General features: G+C 39.8%; 1 protein-coding gene across 6 annotated transcripts in view; it reads right to left on the bottom strand.

Annotated features, from left to right (window-relative positions):
- LOC124261794 (SWI/SNF-related matrix-associated actin-dependent regulator of chromatin subfamily D member 1-like) overlaps positions 1-15261 on the bottom strand; it is a 55277-nt gene that overhangs the window by 10543 nt on the left and 29473 nt on the right. For 3 of the 6 annotated variants that reach the window (XM_046696144.1, XM_046696145.1, XM_046696147.1), the window contains 6 exons: positions 11968-11994; positions 5317-5431; positions 4770-4812; positions 3861-3983; positions 3092-3154; positions 2455-2514 (listed from right to left, as the gene is read on the bottom strand). In XM_046696144.1, coding sequence (XP_046552100.1) covers positions 2455-2514; positions 3092-3154; positions 3861-3983; positions 4770-4812; positions 5317-5431; positions 11968-11994 — 431 coding nt within the window. Of the gene's footprint in view, positions 1-2454; positions 2515-3091; positions 3155-3860; positions 3984-4769; positions 4813-5316; positions 5432-6035; positions 6120-11967; positions 11995-15261 lie in introns of those variants that run through there. The other 3 variants (XM_046696146.1, XM_046696148.1, XM_046696149.1) reach the window with 2 other exon arrangements.

Genomic DNA, 15261 nt, shown 5'->3' with positions numbered 1-15261 from the left:
ATGGGCTTCTCACATTGTACCCATGTGGGTTCAAAATATCTGAATGAAGGCAGTCATTTTGACTCCTCACCTCATAAATGTATGACACAGTGGTGTACACTAATGTACTCAGCTATGTATTGTGGTGTACTCTAGAGCACACAATTGTAGCCCTGGTGCAGCTGAATAGTATTCCTTCATGAATTCAATTCATTATTTATGATCACTACAATCACATGTTGAAAAAAAAATCTTGTAAAAGAGTGTTCTTTACTTTTAAGTTGTCTGTTATTTATACCTACTCAACAGTGTAATGTATATAGTGGCTGTAGTGTACTCAATAGTGTATTCAGTAGTGTACACCAGTGTGCTCTAGTTGTGTGCTGTGATGTACTGAGTAGTGTGCTGTTGTCTCCTAAGTAGTGTGCTGTGATGTACTGAGTAGTGTGCTGTTGTCTCCTAAGTAGTGTGCTGTGATGTACTGAGTAGTGTGCTGTTGTCTCCTAAGTAGTGTGCTGTGATGTACTGAGTAGTGTGCTGTTGTCTCCTAAGTAGTGTGCTGTGATGTACTGAGTAGTGTGCTGTTGTCTCCTAAGTAGTGTGCTGTGATGTACTGAGTAGTGAGCTGTTGTCTCCTAAGTAGTGTGCTGTGATGTACTGAGTAGTGTGCTGTTGTCTCCTAAGTAGTGTGCTGTGATGTACTGAGTAGTGTGCTGTTGTCTCCTAAGTAGTGTGCTGTGATGTACTGAGTAGTGTGCTGTTGTCTCCTAAGAAGTGTGCTGTGATATACTGAGTAGTGTGCTGTGATGTACTGAGTAGTGAGCTGTTGTCTCCTAAGTAGTGTGCTGTGATGTACTGAGTAGTGTGCTGTGGTGTACTGAGTAGTGTGCTGTGATGTACTGAGTAGTGTGCTGTTGTCTCCTAAGTAGTGTGCTGTGATGTACTGAGTAGTGTGCTGTAATGTACTGAGTAGTGTGCTGTGATGTACTGAGTAGTGTGCTGTGATGTACTGAGTAGTGTGCTGTGATGTACTGAGTAGTGTGCTGTTGTCTGTACTAAGTAGTGTGCTGTGATGTACTAAGTAGTGTGCTGTTGTCTCCTAAATAGTGTGCTGTGATGTACTGAGTAGTGAGCTGTTGTCTCCTAAGTAGTGTGCTGTGATGTACTGAAGCTGTTGTCTCCTAAGTAGTGTGCTGTGCTGTGTATGTACTGAGTAGTGTGCTGTGATGTACTGAGTAGTGTGCTCTCCTAATGTGCTGATATACTGAGTAGTGTGCTGTGATGTACTAAGTAGTGTGCTGTTGTCTCCTAAAAAGTGTGCTGTGATGTACTGAGTAGTGTGCTGTTGTGAGTAGTGTGCTGTGATGTAGTGTTGTCTGCTGTGATGTACTAGTAGTGTGCTGTGATGCTGAGTAGTGTGCTGTGATGTACTAGTAGTAGTGTGCTGTTGTCTCCTAAGTAGTGTGCTGTGATGTGCTGTGATGTGGAGTGCTGTTGTGTACTAAGTAGTGTGCTGTGATGTACTGAGTAGTGTGCTGTGATGTACTGAGTAGTGTGCTGTGATGTACTGAGTAGTGTGCTGTTGTCTCCTAAGAAGTGTGCTATTGTCTCCTAAGTAGTGTGCTGTGATGTACTGAGTAGAGTGCTGTGATGTACTGAGTAGTGAGCTGTTGTCTCCTAAGTAGTGTGCTGTGATGTACTGAGTAGTGTGCTGTTGTCTCCTAAGAAGTGTGCTATTGTCTCCTAAGTAGTGTGCTGTGATGTACTGAGTAGAGTGCTGTGATGTACTGAGTAGTGTGCTGTGATGTACTGAGTAGTGTGCTGTGATGTACTGAGTAGTGTGCTGTGATGTACTGAGTAGTGTGCTGTTGTCTCCTAAGAAGTGTGCTATTGTCTCCTAAGTAGTGTGCTGTGATGTACTGAGTAGAGTGCTGTGATGTACTGAGTAGTGAGCTGTTGTCTCCTAAGTAGTGTGCTGTGATGTACTGAGTAGTGTGCTGTGATGTACTGAGTAGTGTGCTGTTGTCTCCTAAGAAGTGTGCTGTGATGTACTGAGTAGTGAGCTGTTGTCTCCTAAGTTGTGTGCTGTGATGTACTGAGTAGTGTGCTGTGATGTACTGAGTAGTGTGCTGTTGTCTCCTAAGAAGTGTGCTGTTGTCTCCTAAGAAGTGTGCTGTTGTCTCCTAAGAAGTGTGCTGTTGTATCCTAAGAAGTGTGCTGTATTGTACAAAGTTGTGTATCACAATGTACTGAGTAGGCTCCTGTGATGTACACGACAGTACACAGTTTTGCACTGTGGTGTAATAAGACTTGTCCTGTTGTGTACACACTGGTGTACATAGTTGCATAATGTGGTGTATTCAGCAACGTCTTATGATGTACTCTAGTGTACACAGTTGAGTACTCTGTAGTCAACATGGTATGCTGCAGCATACTCTGTCATGTACTAGATGGTCTACTCTGTGGTGTACTTACGTCCTCTAGCAGTCTCCCCTCCACTCTCAGCTCCCAGCTTGGCACCGACTCCTCTCCATCCTGAAAAACACATCAACAGGATAACACACTCTCATGCCAGACCGTTTCTGATCTAATCACTTGTTAATCACTTCATTTACTGAGGTTTTTCAAAAGAAACAAAGGTCCTTAGTTACAATAATTAGACATATATCTATAAACCACAAATCTTTCTAATTTGCAATCTTCAAATTAGTATCAGTTGGGTGAAATAAATAAAAATAACAGACATTGTAAAAATCAATGTAAATTGAAAGAATTGTGTCTAGGAATGACAGAGCAAAAGGTTAATTCCCCTTGCTCTCTTGGCAATGTTGGCAGCCTACTTTGAAGTGTTTTTTCATTACTGAACAGGTAACATGTTAAATGTTGGGTTTGTTTGGCAGATCTGCAAAGCAGTCTGTTTAAATAGAACCTCCAATATAACCCTGCTGGCCGAGTTTCTGGCTTACACAAGCATTGCGCTTCAGATTTAACATGTTTGTGCATCACTGAAACACTTCACAGCTCTAAATTGGGCAGGATATATAAACTCCAGATTAGTAAAAAAGACTTCCAAGAAAGGTTATGCGGGATATATGCATCGGCATTTACTCACCTCTCCTTCAGGCTTAGGGGGATAGAATGTGTTTGAGATGAAGATCCTCAACTTTCTCTTTTGCTGAAACAGGAACACAAGACAGTGAAAACAGTATCAGTGTTCATTGTTGGAACCAAATCTTAAGGAAGGTACAACACACCACATCCCACGCCGCCCGAAGCTTTTTGTCGACACCACATGTGTCAATTGAGTCAGTTTGCAACAGTCCCACCCGTAACCCGCCCCTGTTCACTTTGTGACTTGGGAAGTGTGCACCCTTTTTCATTGATCTGCATCTTTATTTCATTTAAGCTGGGGAAAAGGCAGGTCCCTCTTGCCACCACTGGCTAAAAGTGGGGTTATTTCCGCAAGAGTCTTTCCAGTCCTGTTGGTGTAAATATCTTCAAGAAGTGACAATGCAAATGTTTCCTATTTCTGATAGCAAAATGCCTAGTATTCCAGCTTTATGGCATAGTCTGTAAATAATCGAGTCTGGACTAGACAATCCAGTGATCAACAACATGAACATCACTTTACACAACTGCAATACAATGACATGTGTCAATCAAGTCAGCGAGCCTGACCACCCGATCCTGCCAGTCTCCTCTTACAACAAGTATGAGTTACTGAAGACCAATTCTAACCTGGATCTTCACGGGTTAGAAAATGCATTGGGTAAATAATGATGATTGCAGTAAAATGGTCAGGGCAGGGATGAAAATTCACAAATCTATTAAGCCTTAGCTGCTTATAAGTGGTGATTCAACACAAAGATCAAAAAGCTTACTTTCATAGGACGCTTGAGTGCTTCCTGGATGTCCAACCTCTTCCTCATAATAGTGGCATCCAGCTTGCGTTCAAAAGCCAGCAGGTCCATGTATGCCTGTGACTCAGGCACCAAATCTCGCACCTACATGCAACACACAAGGTAGATAATACATGGCAGACATGACAGTAGTGCTCTACATTACACTTCAACCATTATACCTCTACATTACACTTCAACCATTATACCTCTACATTACACTTCAACCATTATACCTCTACATTACACTTCAACCATTATACCTCTACATTACACTTCAATCATTATTCCTCTACATTACACTTCAACCATTATACCTCTACATTACACTTCAACCATTATACCTCTACATTACACTTCAACCATTATACCTCTACATTACACTTCAACCATTATACCTCTACATTACACTTCAACCATTATACCATGACATATGGGAATCCTGCAGTCTAATTAGTCTGCAAAATAGTCTTCACTAATTCCTGAAATTGACTTTTCAACCCACTGAAAATATTAGGCTCAACCCATCACACAGAGAAATCAACAAGTCCATTAATATAGGAGTTTCCCTGTGATATTAGTTGGAAGGACAAATGTCTGGATTGATGAATCATTATTACTCCATAATGTCACATGATCTTAGTAATATCTGTAGATCTTCACGGCAACATTTATTCTCACAAATGATTTTCAACAAGATGCAGGCTACAAATAGTTTCAGCGTAGACTTGACACGGCATATTGTTGCCTACAGGGTTACAAGATTCAATCACTATGATTATCAAAACTTTCTCACAGAATGTGTCACAAAGATATATCTGACATTCATGGAAACGCCATGATTAATGACCATGATGAGTCCAAATATTTGACTGTACAAAGCATACTCACTCGTTGGGGTAAAATCTTATCAGCTATCTTCTTTTTCTTCTTACTAGAATGTGAATATATATGAATAACATTTATTCAGGAAGTTACAATATAACATTGATACAATCATCTTCCAGAATACATTGTTCAATCTGATACCTAAACGGTTTGACATTTCCACTGACACTAGTGACAGTGCCAGTGTTATAAGCTGCTTTCAGAAACATTCATTTACATTACAATGGCTGGTAATATTCAAATCTGGACAAACCGGTGGTTGACAGCATGAACAAAGCTATACCATCAGGTCATGAGGTCGTGAGTGAGTGAGTTAGTTTAGTTTACGCCACTTTCCACAATATTCCAGTAATATCACGGCAAGGGACACCAGAAATGGGCTTCACACATTGTACCCATTGTGGGGAATCAAACCCAGGTCTTTGGCGTGATGAGCAAACGCTTTAACCACTTGGCTACACAACTGCCCCTCGTCTTACAACAAGCATCAGGTATTGGAATCATTCTGATAAAATGTTAGACAAAACCCAATCCCACAATGCAATCTTACGCCTTTAACTGATGCGCTGTCCTTGGGTCAGGCGGGGCTGGCCTCTTCCTATCCATGGTGGACATCCCTGGTGGAGGGCCGTGGGACATGGGCGACATTCCTGGGCGGGGCATACCTACATACATATCTTGACACGTTAGAAACACGGAACCTATCACAGGTGTCAGCAGATGAAACATACATCTGACGTACCAAAATAATTTGTCCCAAGCAGTCCCAGCCATTTTGTAACGTGACATGTCTAATATTTTTACTGTTAATATTTGCACTTTTATTACCTAAGCTTAATCAAATTAAGAAATTTGACTAGGCCAAGGCTGAAGTCAAAGACTGCTACCGGAATTCTGCAATAAGAAACATGAGAAACACAAACCAATATGTAATTATGTACACTGGCTAAACCCTGCTTGGAAATAAATATGTTGATATTAAACAGTATCAATCTATCATACACATACTTTAAAGTTCACCATAAAATTTTAATCATATACCATGATATATTTCAAATGATCGACACACAAATTACCTGCAGCAGTATACAAGCAATACAATGAATGGCATTGATTTTTCAAGGCAAATCAGTAATCATGTTCATCAGCTCCATGACTAGAGCTCAGCTCCAAAAATATCTGACGATCTGGAATGCTAAATTTTAAAAGAGACAAGAAATGATGACAATATATTAAACAAAACTAAAGCCAGATGATTTAAACACCAACCCTATCTGTGCTCCAGCTTCAAAATGCAGTCGAAGGTAGGTCACAGTGACCTGCTCCAGCCATGTACAATGCCATCAACAACCAACTGTCATTCTGGGAATAATGCAGGTGTTAACTTATGTATATACACCCAGAAAATCAATGAAACACAGAGCCTTTAAAGGTTACAACAGCAGAGTCCTGCTAGACAACTGCAGGGATGAGCTGAGAGCCATGTGACAGAGCTCTGTCATCTACACACACTAGCCTTGTGTTGGGTGATCACAATCATCTACAAACAATCTCAGCTAGCCTTGTGGCAGGTGATCACAATCATCTACAAACAATCTCTGCTAGCCTTGTGGCAGGTGATCACAATCATCTTCAAACAATCTCTGCTAGCCTTACGTCGGGTGATCACAATCATCTACAAACAATCTCTGCTAGCCATGGCAGGTGATCACAATCATCTACAAACAATCTCTGCTAGCCTTGTGGCAGGTGATCACAATCATCTACAGACAATCTCTGCTAGCCTTGTGTCGGGTGATCACAATCATCTACACACAATCTCTGCTAGCCTTGAGGCAGGTGATCACAATCATCTACAGACAATCTCTGCTAGCCTTGTGGTAGGTGATCACAATCATCTACAAACAATCTCTGCTAGCCTTGTGGCAGGTGATCACAATCATCTACAGACAATCTCTGCTAGCCTTACATCGGGTGAACACAATCATCTGCTAGCCTTGTGTCCAGGTGACACAACATCTTGTGTGTCGGTGATCACAATCATCTACACACAATCTCTGCTAGTGGCGGGTGATCACAATCATCTACACACAATCTCTGCTAGCCTTGAACACAATCATCTACACACAATCTCTGCTAGCCTTGTGTTGGGTGATCACAATCATCTACAAACAATCTCTGCTAGCCTTGTGTCGGGTGATCACAATCATCTACAAACAATCTCTGCTAGCCTTACATTGGGTGATCACAATCATCTACAAACAATCTCTGCTAGCCTTGTGTCGGGTGATCACAATCATCTACACACAATCTCTGCTAGCCTTGTGGCAGGTGATCACAATCATCTACACACAATCTCTGCTAGCCTTGTGGCAGGTGATCACAATCATCTACAGACAATCTCTGCTAGCCTTGTGTCGGGTGATCACAATCATCTACACACAATCTCTGCTAGCCTTGAGGCAGGTGATCACAATCATCTACAGACAATCTCTGCTAGCCTTGTGGTAGGTGATCACAATCATCTACAGACAATCTCTGCTAGCCTTGTGGTAGGTGATCACAATCATCTACAGACAATCTCTGCTAGCCTTGTGGTAGGTGATCACAATCATCTACAAACAATCTCTGCTAGCCTTGTGGCAGGTGATCACAATCATCTACAGACAATCTCAGCTAGCCTTACGTCGGGTGAACACAATCAACTTCACACACTCTCTGCTAGCCTTGTGCTAGTCCTTGTGTCGGTGATCACAATCATCTACAGACAATCTTAGCTAGATTTACGTCGGGTGAACACAATCATCTACACACAATCTCTGCTAGCTCTGTGTCATGTGATCACAATCATCTACACACATTCTTAGCTAGCCTCGTGTCGGAAACATTGCAATCATCTACACACACAAATGTAGCCTTCAGTCAGAGATACCACTATGATGAACACACACAAATGTAGCCTTCAGTCAGAGATACCACTATGATGAACACACACAAATGTAGCCTTCAGTCAGAGATACCACTATGATGAACACACACTCATCATAATCCTAAAGTTAGATATACATATACATTGTCGCTAAGGTGACATAATCCCCCTCCGCAAATTATCAAATCAAACTTAAAAAGTAATGAAAGTGAAGGTTGTAGTTTAAGATGAAGTTAACTGTCAACAAAAACATGACCAGTCAACCTCTCTTGATATCTTGCTCTATAGTTGTTCAAACACACAAATATTTTCAAGACTCACTTTGACCTTGATGTGAATGTCATTGTGGATGAAATATGCAAAAACAGTAATAAAGAAATTGCTTATTGAAAAGCATTCAAGTGAAGTCTTGAAAGTCTATGAAGAAAATCCAGTGAACTGTTCTTGAGATATCTTGCTGACAATCTTAACATGCAGTTTAATATGCTGAAATCTTCAAAGTGTCGCCGTGACCTTGAAAATTGAGTGAAGGTCACCAAAATTGACTGGGCCCTACGCCTTCCATGGATGAAGCTTGGCGTTGAATATGAAGAAAATCCAGTGACAGATTCTTGAGGTATCTTGCTGACAAGCATAACATGCAGTTTAATATGCTGAAATCTTCAAAGTGTCACCATGACCTTGAAGATTAGGTGAAGGTGACCAAAGTCGACTGGGCTCTGCGCCTTCCCTAGATAAGGCTTGTTGTCAAATATGAAGAAAATCCAGAGAATGGTTCTTGAGGTATCTCACTGACATGCTTAACATGCAGGTTAACATGCTGAAATCTTCAAAGTGTCGCCGTGACCTTGAAATTTAAGTGAAGGTCACCAAAATCGACTGGGCCCTGCACCTTCACCTGCCCTGTACTTTAGATATCTCGCTGACAACGGTAAAACGTTAAAGTCCCCTTGTGACCTTGAAATGAAGGTCAAGGTCACCAAACCTGACTTGGACCTTTCTTATACCGTGATGAACCTAGGTACCAAATATGAAAAGAATCTAGTCAACGGTTCTTAAGATATTCCAATTTGTACGGACGGACGGAGCCTAATACTATATCCCCCGCTTCGCTCTAAACGTGCGGCGGGGGATAATAATGGGTACAGTTGTACTTAGTAAAACATCAACAGCTTCATGTTGTTACATCAGCAAACTATTCCAGCTACAAATAAAAACCTTAAACTACTACAGTCTGGTTAGACAAACTTGTGCTTGACAACATAAGCAACAATCCATGCCATGGGACCCTATGACACCTCACTATGAAGTCAGAATAGGTAGCCAAACAATTCTCAATAGCCTGCTTACAAGCAGGACGTTCTTACATGCTGACACTAACACATTTTGAGAGACACTGTATGCGTGTCCGCTTGAACATGATAAACATTATCAGATAAACAACAAGGATCAATGGGACCCTTTTAAAACCAATTTGCATCAATGTACTGAATGCTAGGGTCACAGACCAGTAATGAATATTACATGATATAAGGCTTCAGTCTAAAGAAAAACCTTAAACTGGAGTATTATACTATAGTAACTTAGCTAGACCAAACAAGACTACTGAAACCCAGTGATACTAAATCTGCTAAACATTAAATGCTACATGTCTTCTTCCACAGTATGAAGGATGAGTGGGTGAGATTAGTTTTACACCGATTTTAGCAATATTCCAACAATATCACAGCGGGGAACACCAGAAATAGATTTCAAATATTGTACCCATGTGGAGAATTTAACCCGGGTCTTCGGCTTGTCGAGCGAATGTTTTAACCAATAGGCTACCCACCGCCTCATCACCAGCCTCTCAGATTGAATATGGTATCAATATAATAACACGACAAGTAGGAAACTGACTGAAATAACGAAACTATTACCAATGTCTCCATGGTGAACCAAGGGAAAATACCCAAAGCACTTACTTGAATGCAGCACTAAGACATGAGCTACAGAGTCCCTGACCTACAGCCTGCATCTCCCAGCATGGCCATCAGTGTGTCAGAGTGTGACATTTGGGAGTGGGCTGGCTACATTCATTTGTATAAACATTCAAACACAAGATCTCTGCCATTTGCCAACTGTTTACTCAGCTTCAGCAAACCTTGGGTCTGACATTAAACACTAGCTGGTGTGTCATCCTCTGCCCCTTGTCCATCTGGTGGAAGGGACTGCCACTGCTGGAGCTGGTCAGTAATGATTCATATACACCTGTCTTTGGTTTCTGTATCACAACACCCAACAGAACCTGAACAACAGCCATTTTCACTGGTCCTTCACAATGGTCAAAAGGTTAGTGATTCTTTTCAGCAATATTCCTAGTGGTAATAACCAAGACTGTGCCAGTGCCTGTGCTTGATAGGGCTGAAACGGTACGCTCTTATCATGGTGCGATACTTATAGCAGTACAAGGCCTTTGGTTCGGTCTGTTTCAGTATGGTATATGCAATATGATCATAATGCAGAAAATTGACAACAAGAGCCAAACCTTACATTGTTTATTAACAAACATAATCTTTGTTAGTTTGAATGAACAAAACTGTCATTTTATGACTAGATAGAAATGACGGTACGAAAATCGAAATTACATGTACCAGTTGTTTTTATTGCATTATGATATACTGAACCGACAAGTTTCAACAGCCCAATGAAGAGCCAATGCTTTAACCATTAGGGACAAAGAAGATTTCTCCTAATAACATGAAGCTATCTTCTTTGCCAGTGGCAAGAAGATTTTAGAAGTTGGGAAGTGCAATATTGACAAACTTAATGAATAACTCCTTTTATTTTGTGAGTGCGACGTTGACAAACTACAGGAATCTGTATCGAAATGTCGTACTCATGAAATAAAAGAAGATGTCATCCACAAAGTCAATATTGAACATGATAAAGGGAAACAATTCTGGTTTGTTCTAGTGCTCCTGCTCTTGCAAGAGCATCTATTTTCGTCACACTCATCATTGTTAAATATTCTACCCTAATTTATCTTTCACAATTGCCAAAATCTATACTCATCCATATTCATGTCCACAGACATAGTTTCTTCAAACACTGAATTTCTGAAACAACAGTTTCTTTCTCTAAACTATTTGTTTTTTTGTATTGGACAGTACTAAATAATAGGCCCCACATGCAAGTTACAGGAGCAGGTGTTAATATTACACATCACTGTACATCTGCTTATGGTATTTCATAATGCTGTAAATATAAATCAGAACCTATGATTCCAATCTCTGATTACAGGCTGTTTACCAGGTTGACGTAACATTACACTGCAAAATGTCATACACAGAAGCATACTATAACACACTACTTGTCAACTCATGCTGCTACACCAGTATAATGGTACCAATATAATGGTACTAGCACTCCGGCTACTAATATCCATTGTAACAGCAGCATACAGAGAAGCTATCTGAAGGCAAACGGCAACTATTTACCCCAAAACTAATCTGCTTTAGCTATGCACTGCTGATTTTGCACTAAATTAGCAAATAAATCACAATCACTGGCTGAGCAACTAATACTGACAGCAAATTATATGCTATATGCAGCACAACTAAACTCACTAAATGCAATCTACCCAAATATATTCAGCATACACGGCACACATCACTATTTGAGTTATATATGGAATTTGGTGATTAAACACACATACATATTGTAGTAGGCACACATCAATCACACATGCCAAAAACAATTTCACATATCAGATATTTTACATTGTCCTATAACATGTTGTATGAAGAATTTCTTTCCATCAAACATCATTATTACTTGGACCTCAAGAACCCAAAGACTTTTGTCATCTTTGTTTGGAAGAGCCCTGATTAGTTGGATTTGGCTCTTTTGTGTCTATGGAACACAGTTAATTTATCATGAGGTGCTTTTAAGCACTGTTGCCATGGTTACATTAATGTATTTTTCCCATCTCAAAACAACTGCAGGGTCCAGCCAAGTAATAAGAAACGTGTTGGCAATATCCTTAAGTATCTGAACAGGTTGAAATAAGCTTTACACCAGTTTCTCTGATTTGTAAAAATACAAAGTGGAAATTTACAAAAGACTGATAAACAATTAGTGTTTGTGCCACTCAGGTATGGGAAGGACACACATGAACACACACAGTGAGTGTTTGTAAATGGCATGGCTTGATGTGAGAAGGGCATTCCACAACATCCATGGCACTGCAAAACTAAATATGACAGGCATGGTATATTTCACCATACTTACTGGCGGTGTCTTTGGCCTTGCTACTACCTGTAATACACACGTCCAGGTTCTGTTACAATCACATCTCTCTTGATAACAACACAGAGACTTTCTGAACATTGTGCCCATACACAGAGATATGCCACACAATTCATGATCATACAGTATCTTAACTTCAACAATAGTGATAGCATGATAACCCACATATCCAACATACCTTGGATCCATCAAGCATGTTATGAATGGTTATCAAATAGTTGGCTATCCATGTAACAGTGATAAAAATATGTCACAGCATTTACATTAAAACCTAATTTACTGGGCATTGCACTCAACATGCTTACTGCATAAATGATGTAATATTTAAATCAGACAAAATTCACAAGTTGCTAGAATCATATCAATCAATTTCAACTTGATAAACCAACCTAATCCAAAAGGTGTATGACAAGATGTAATAAATGCAACAAACTACCAGTTTAAAGTGGTACATAATGGTGAAATGTTCAAGCTGGCTAAAACTTCTGAAAGATTAAAACTTCTGACTGACCAAAAGGAAAAGTATCATTTTCAACATGGTTAACATGGCAGCCATGTTAAAGATCAGGGGCCCTATCCACAAAGCGTTTGTAGTATTATGCCAGTTGTAAGCCCATGATAAAGTATAGCGTTACGATAGGTAATAACGCTACGAACAATTTGTGGATCGGTACCCAGATCAGATGAGAACAGCAAGAACGTTTATGATAAACACACAGATGGCTGATGCCATTTCATGACATAGTGAGCGAGTGAGTTTAGTTTTATGCCGCAAAGAGCAATATTACAGCTATATGGCGGCAGTCTGGAAATACTCAAGTTTGGACCAAACAATCCAGTGATCAACAGCATGAGCATCGATCTACACATTTGGGATACGATGACATGTGTCAACGAAGTCAGCAAGCCTGGCCACCCAATCCTATTAGTCGCCTCTTACAACAAGCAGCCATTTTTTTTTAGCAAAAAATGTTTCTCTTCAGACTATTGACAAAAGTCACAGGGCAAAATGGTCTCCTTCACAGTACTTTTTTCATCCTACAGAAGACTAATTCAGACATATTAGCAGCTTATAGCTGGCCAGATTAAGGTACAGGCATTAAATGTCAGACAATTATGATATTCACTGATTTATTATCCAAGTTTGACTTTTTTGTGATAAGAACACATTTATGTACTGTTCTCTGGCCCCTAGCATCACAATACTGAACTGACACTGACATGAACAAACTTTGTATTTGTCACACTTGCTGTCTGATCACAAACCATGTAGACAATCAGTGTGAATCAACAGCCACATAAATAGGGCAATGATAGAAATAGAGTTCAGAAAATATAACATAAAATTCTGCCATACAAAGACACAGTCACCAGGTGAATGCTTTGCCATGCTTATATATACACGGAATGTCACGAACCCAGATAAAAGCTTGACACCATAGCTGCATCTGAAAGTCTTACTTAGTGACCTGCCGTCCACCCCTATGGAATGTACAGAGTATCTGCAGTCACCTCACATACTATAATTTACTTCTACTTACTTACGGATCACAGTAACTAATTTCTGATGAAAAGAGAGCAATCAGCAAGTGAACATTTTCTCCAAACACCCAGATTTGATGACTTACAGTAGTGCTGATTTAAAATTTCAAAACAAAGTTTTTTATTGGCCTATTTTTAAATATAAAAAATACGTAAAACAAGTACAGAAAATTTATGAGGTGCATCTTCAGTCCAGCTTAACACAAGCACTCCTCAATTCCCCAATGGTCACATGGACTCATTACTAGATCATGCAAGTCTTGTCCTGAACCTACTTAGCATTTTGCAATTAGTTGTGTTTGAATTTTACAGAACAGAACCGCCAAAACCAATGCCACAAACAAAATTAAACAGGTTACAGTCCTACTACTAGTACTACTGTCTGTCAGTCCAACTATATTTTATGGATGTACAAGCACTGATGTTTTGTAAAAACAATATTGCTCAAAACTCAGATGAAGCACAAAAAGCACTGCCAGTATATTCTGTTCATTTTGATAACTGTTAGCCCTGACAGGAAGCCATAATACATTACCTTGTCAATAAGATTACTTCCTATCCTGACGCTATATCCTAATCTACTTGAAAGAAGCCAAGCTACAAAATGGTCAGTACTTGGGTTCTGGACGGACCCAGTTACAATGAGGTCAACTTTCTAAGGCAGCGTAGGCAAACTTGGTCTTAAATGAAGTTATTGACTCCAAATGCTATGTCAACATTGTGTCCAGGTAGGTCTAACACATCCTCTATTTGTTCCTGTCAAACCCAGCTTAACAGAGGAGCTAGTCGTGGGTCAGGTGGTCTGTCTAACATGGGTACCACTGCAACAACACACAAACACTGCAACACACTATACCCTTGGTAGACATTACTTACCACTTAGGGACAACGAGGAAGCATTACTAACTGGAGAATATGAAAGATAATGGACCAGACCAACTGTTCTCATTGGATATGGCCTTTTTGATAATTTGACTAAAATGTGGAAGTGTGGTAACAATATAACGTCATCACCTTTCCTCATGATACTAGTATATACTGAGGGAAACAAATAAGGGAACACCATTTCATGGCAGTGTTCCTTTATTTATTCTCACATTTCCTCCCACAGCGCTATTCAAAGCTGGTGATGAAAACTGGAAAATATGAAAGGAACGCTTTAATTTCCTTTATTTGTTTCTCTCAGTATATTACAATTATCTGCTTTCATTTAGGTCAGTTCATAAAAAACCCAACTGGTCAGTTAACGTTAAAAGGTCTATGATCAAGTGAGTGGGTGATAAAGATCAATAGCTTATGGTGCAAACATCACATAAATCATAACTCACATGTTCACAAAACCTGGACTGCAGATATGTGGATCATAATATCGATAGGCATATCACTACAGGCGCAAGCAGCTCAAATATTTCTATTTGAATCTAAAGCTTTTATATACCATATGTACAGGAAATAGACATGCAAAAAATGTCTTGTTTCTGGAAGCCAACATAACACAGCATTCGTTTATTAGGTTACAACCATCATATATGATCACCATATATGACCATAAAATATATTTGAAATATAAACCACAACATCTTGCATGAGAAAATGTGACACATCTACCTTGAAGCTGACTGCTAAGTGGAGGTGGGTGCAAGAGGCAGAGTAAAAAGCAATGTGGGACTAGTACATGTGTATCGGGGATTTACACTAAAAGCATGATAGGGTGGAAACTTCATATATTTTCAG

Source organism: Haliotis rubra, unplaced genomic scaffold, assembly GCF_003918875.1.
Source record: "Haliotis rubra isolate DU_JTF1 unplaced genomic scaffold, ASM391887v1 Scf81, whole genome shotgun sequence".
Lineage (NCBI taxonomy): Eukaryota > Metazoa > Mollusca > Gastropoda > Lepetellida > Haliotidae > Haliotis > Haliotis rubra.
This window is presented reverse-complemented; position numbering and strand designations above follow the sequence as displayed.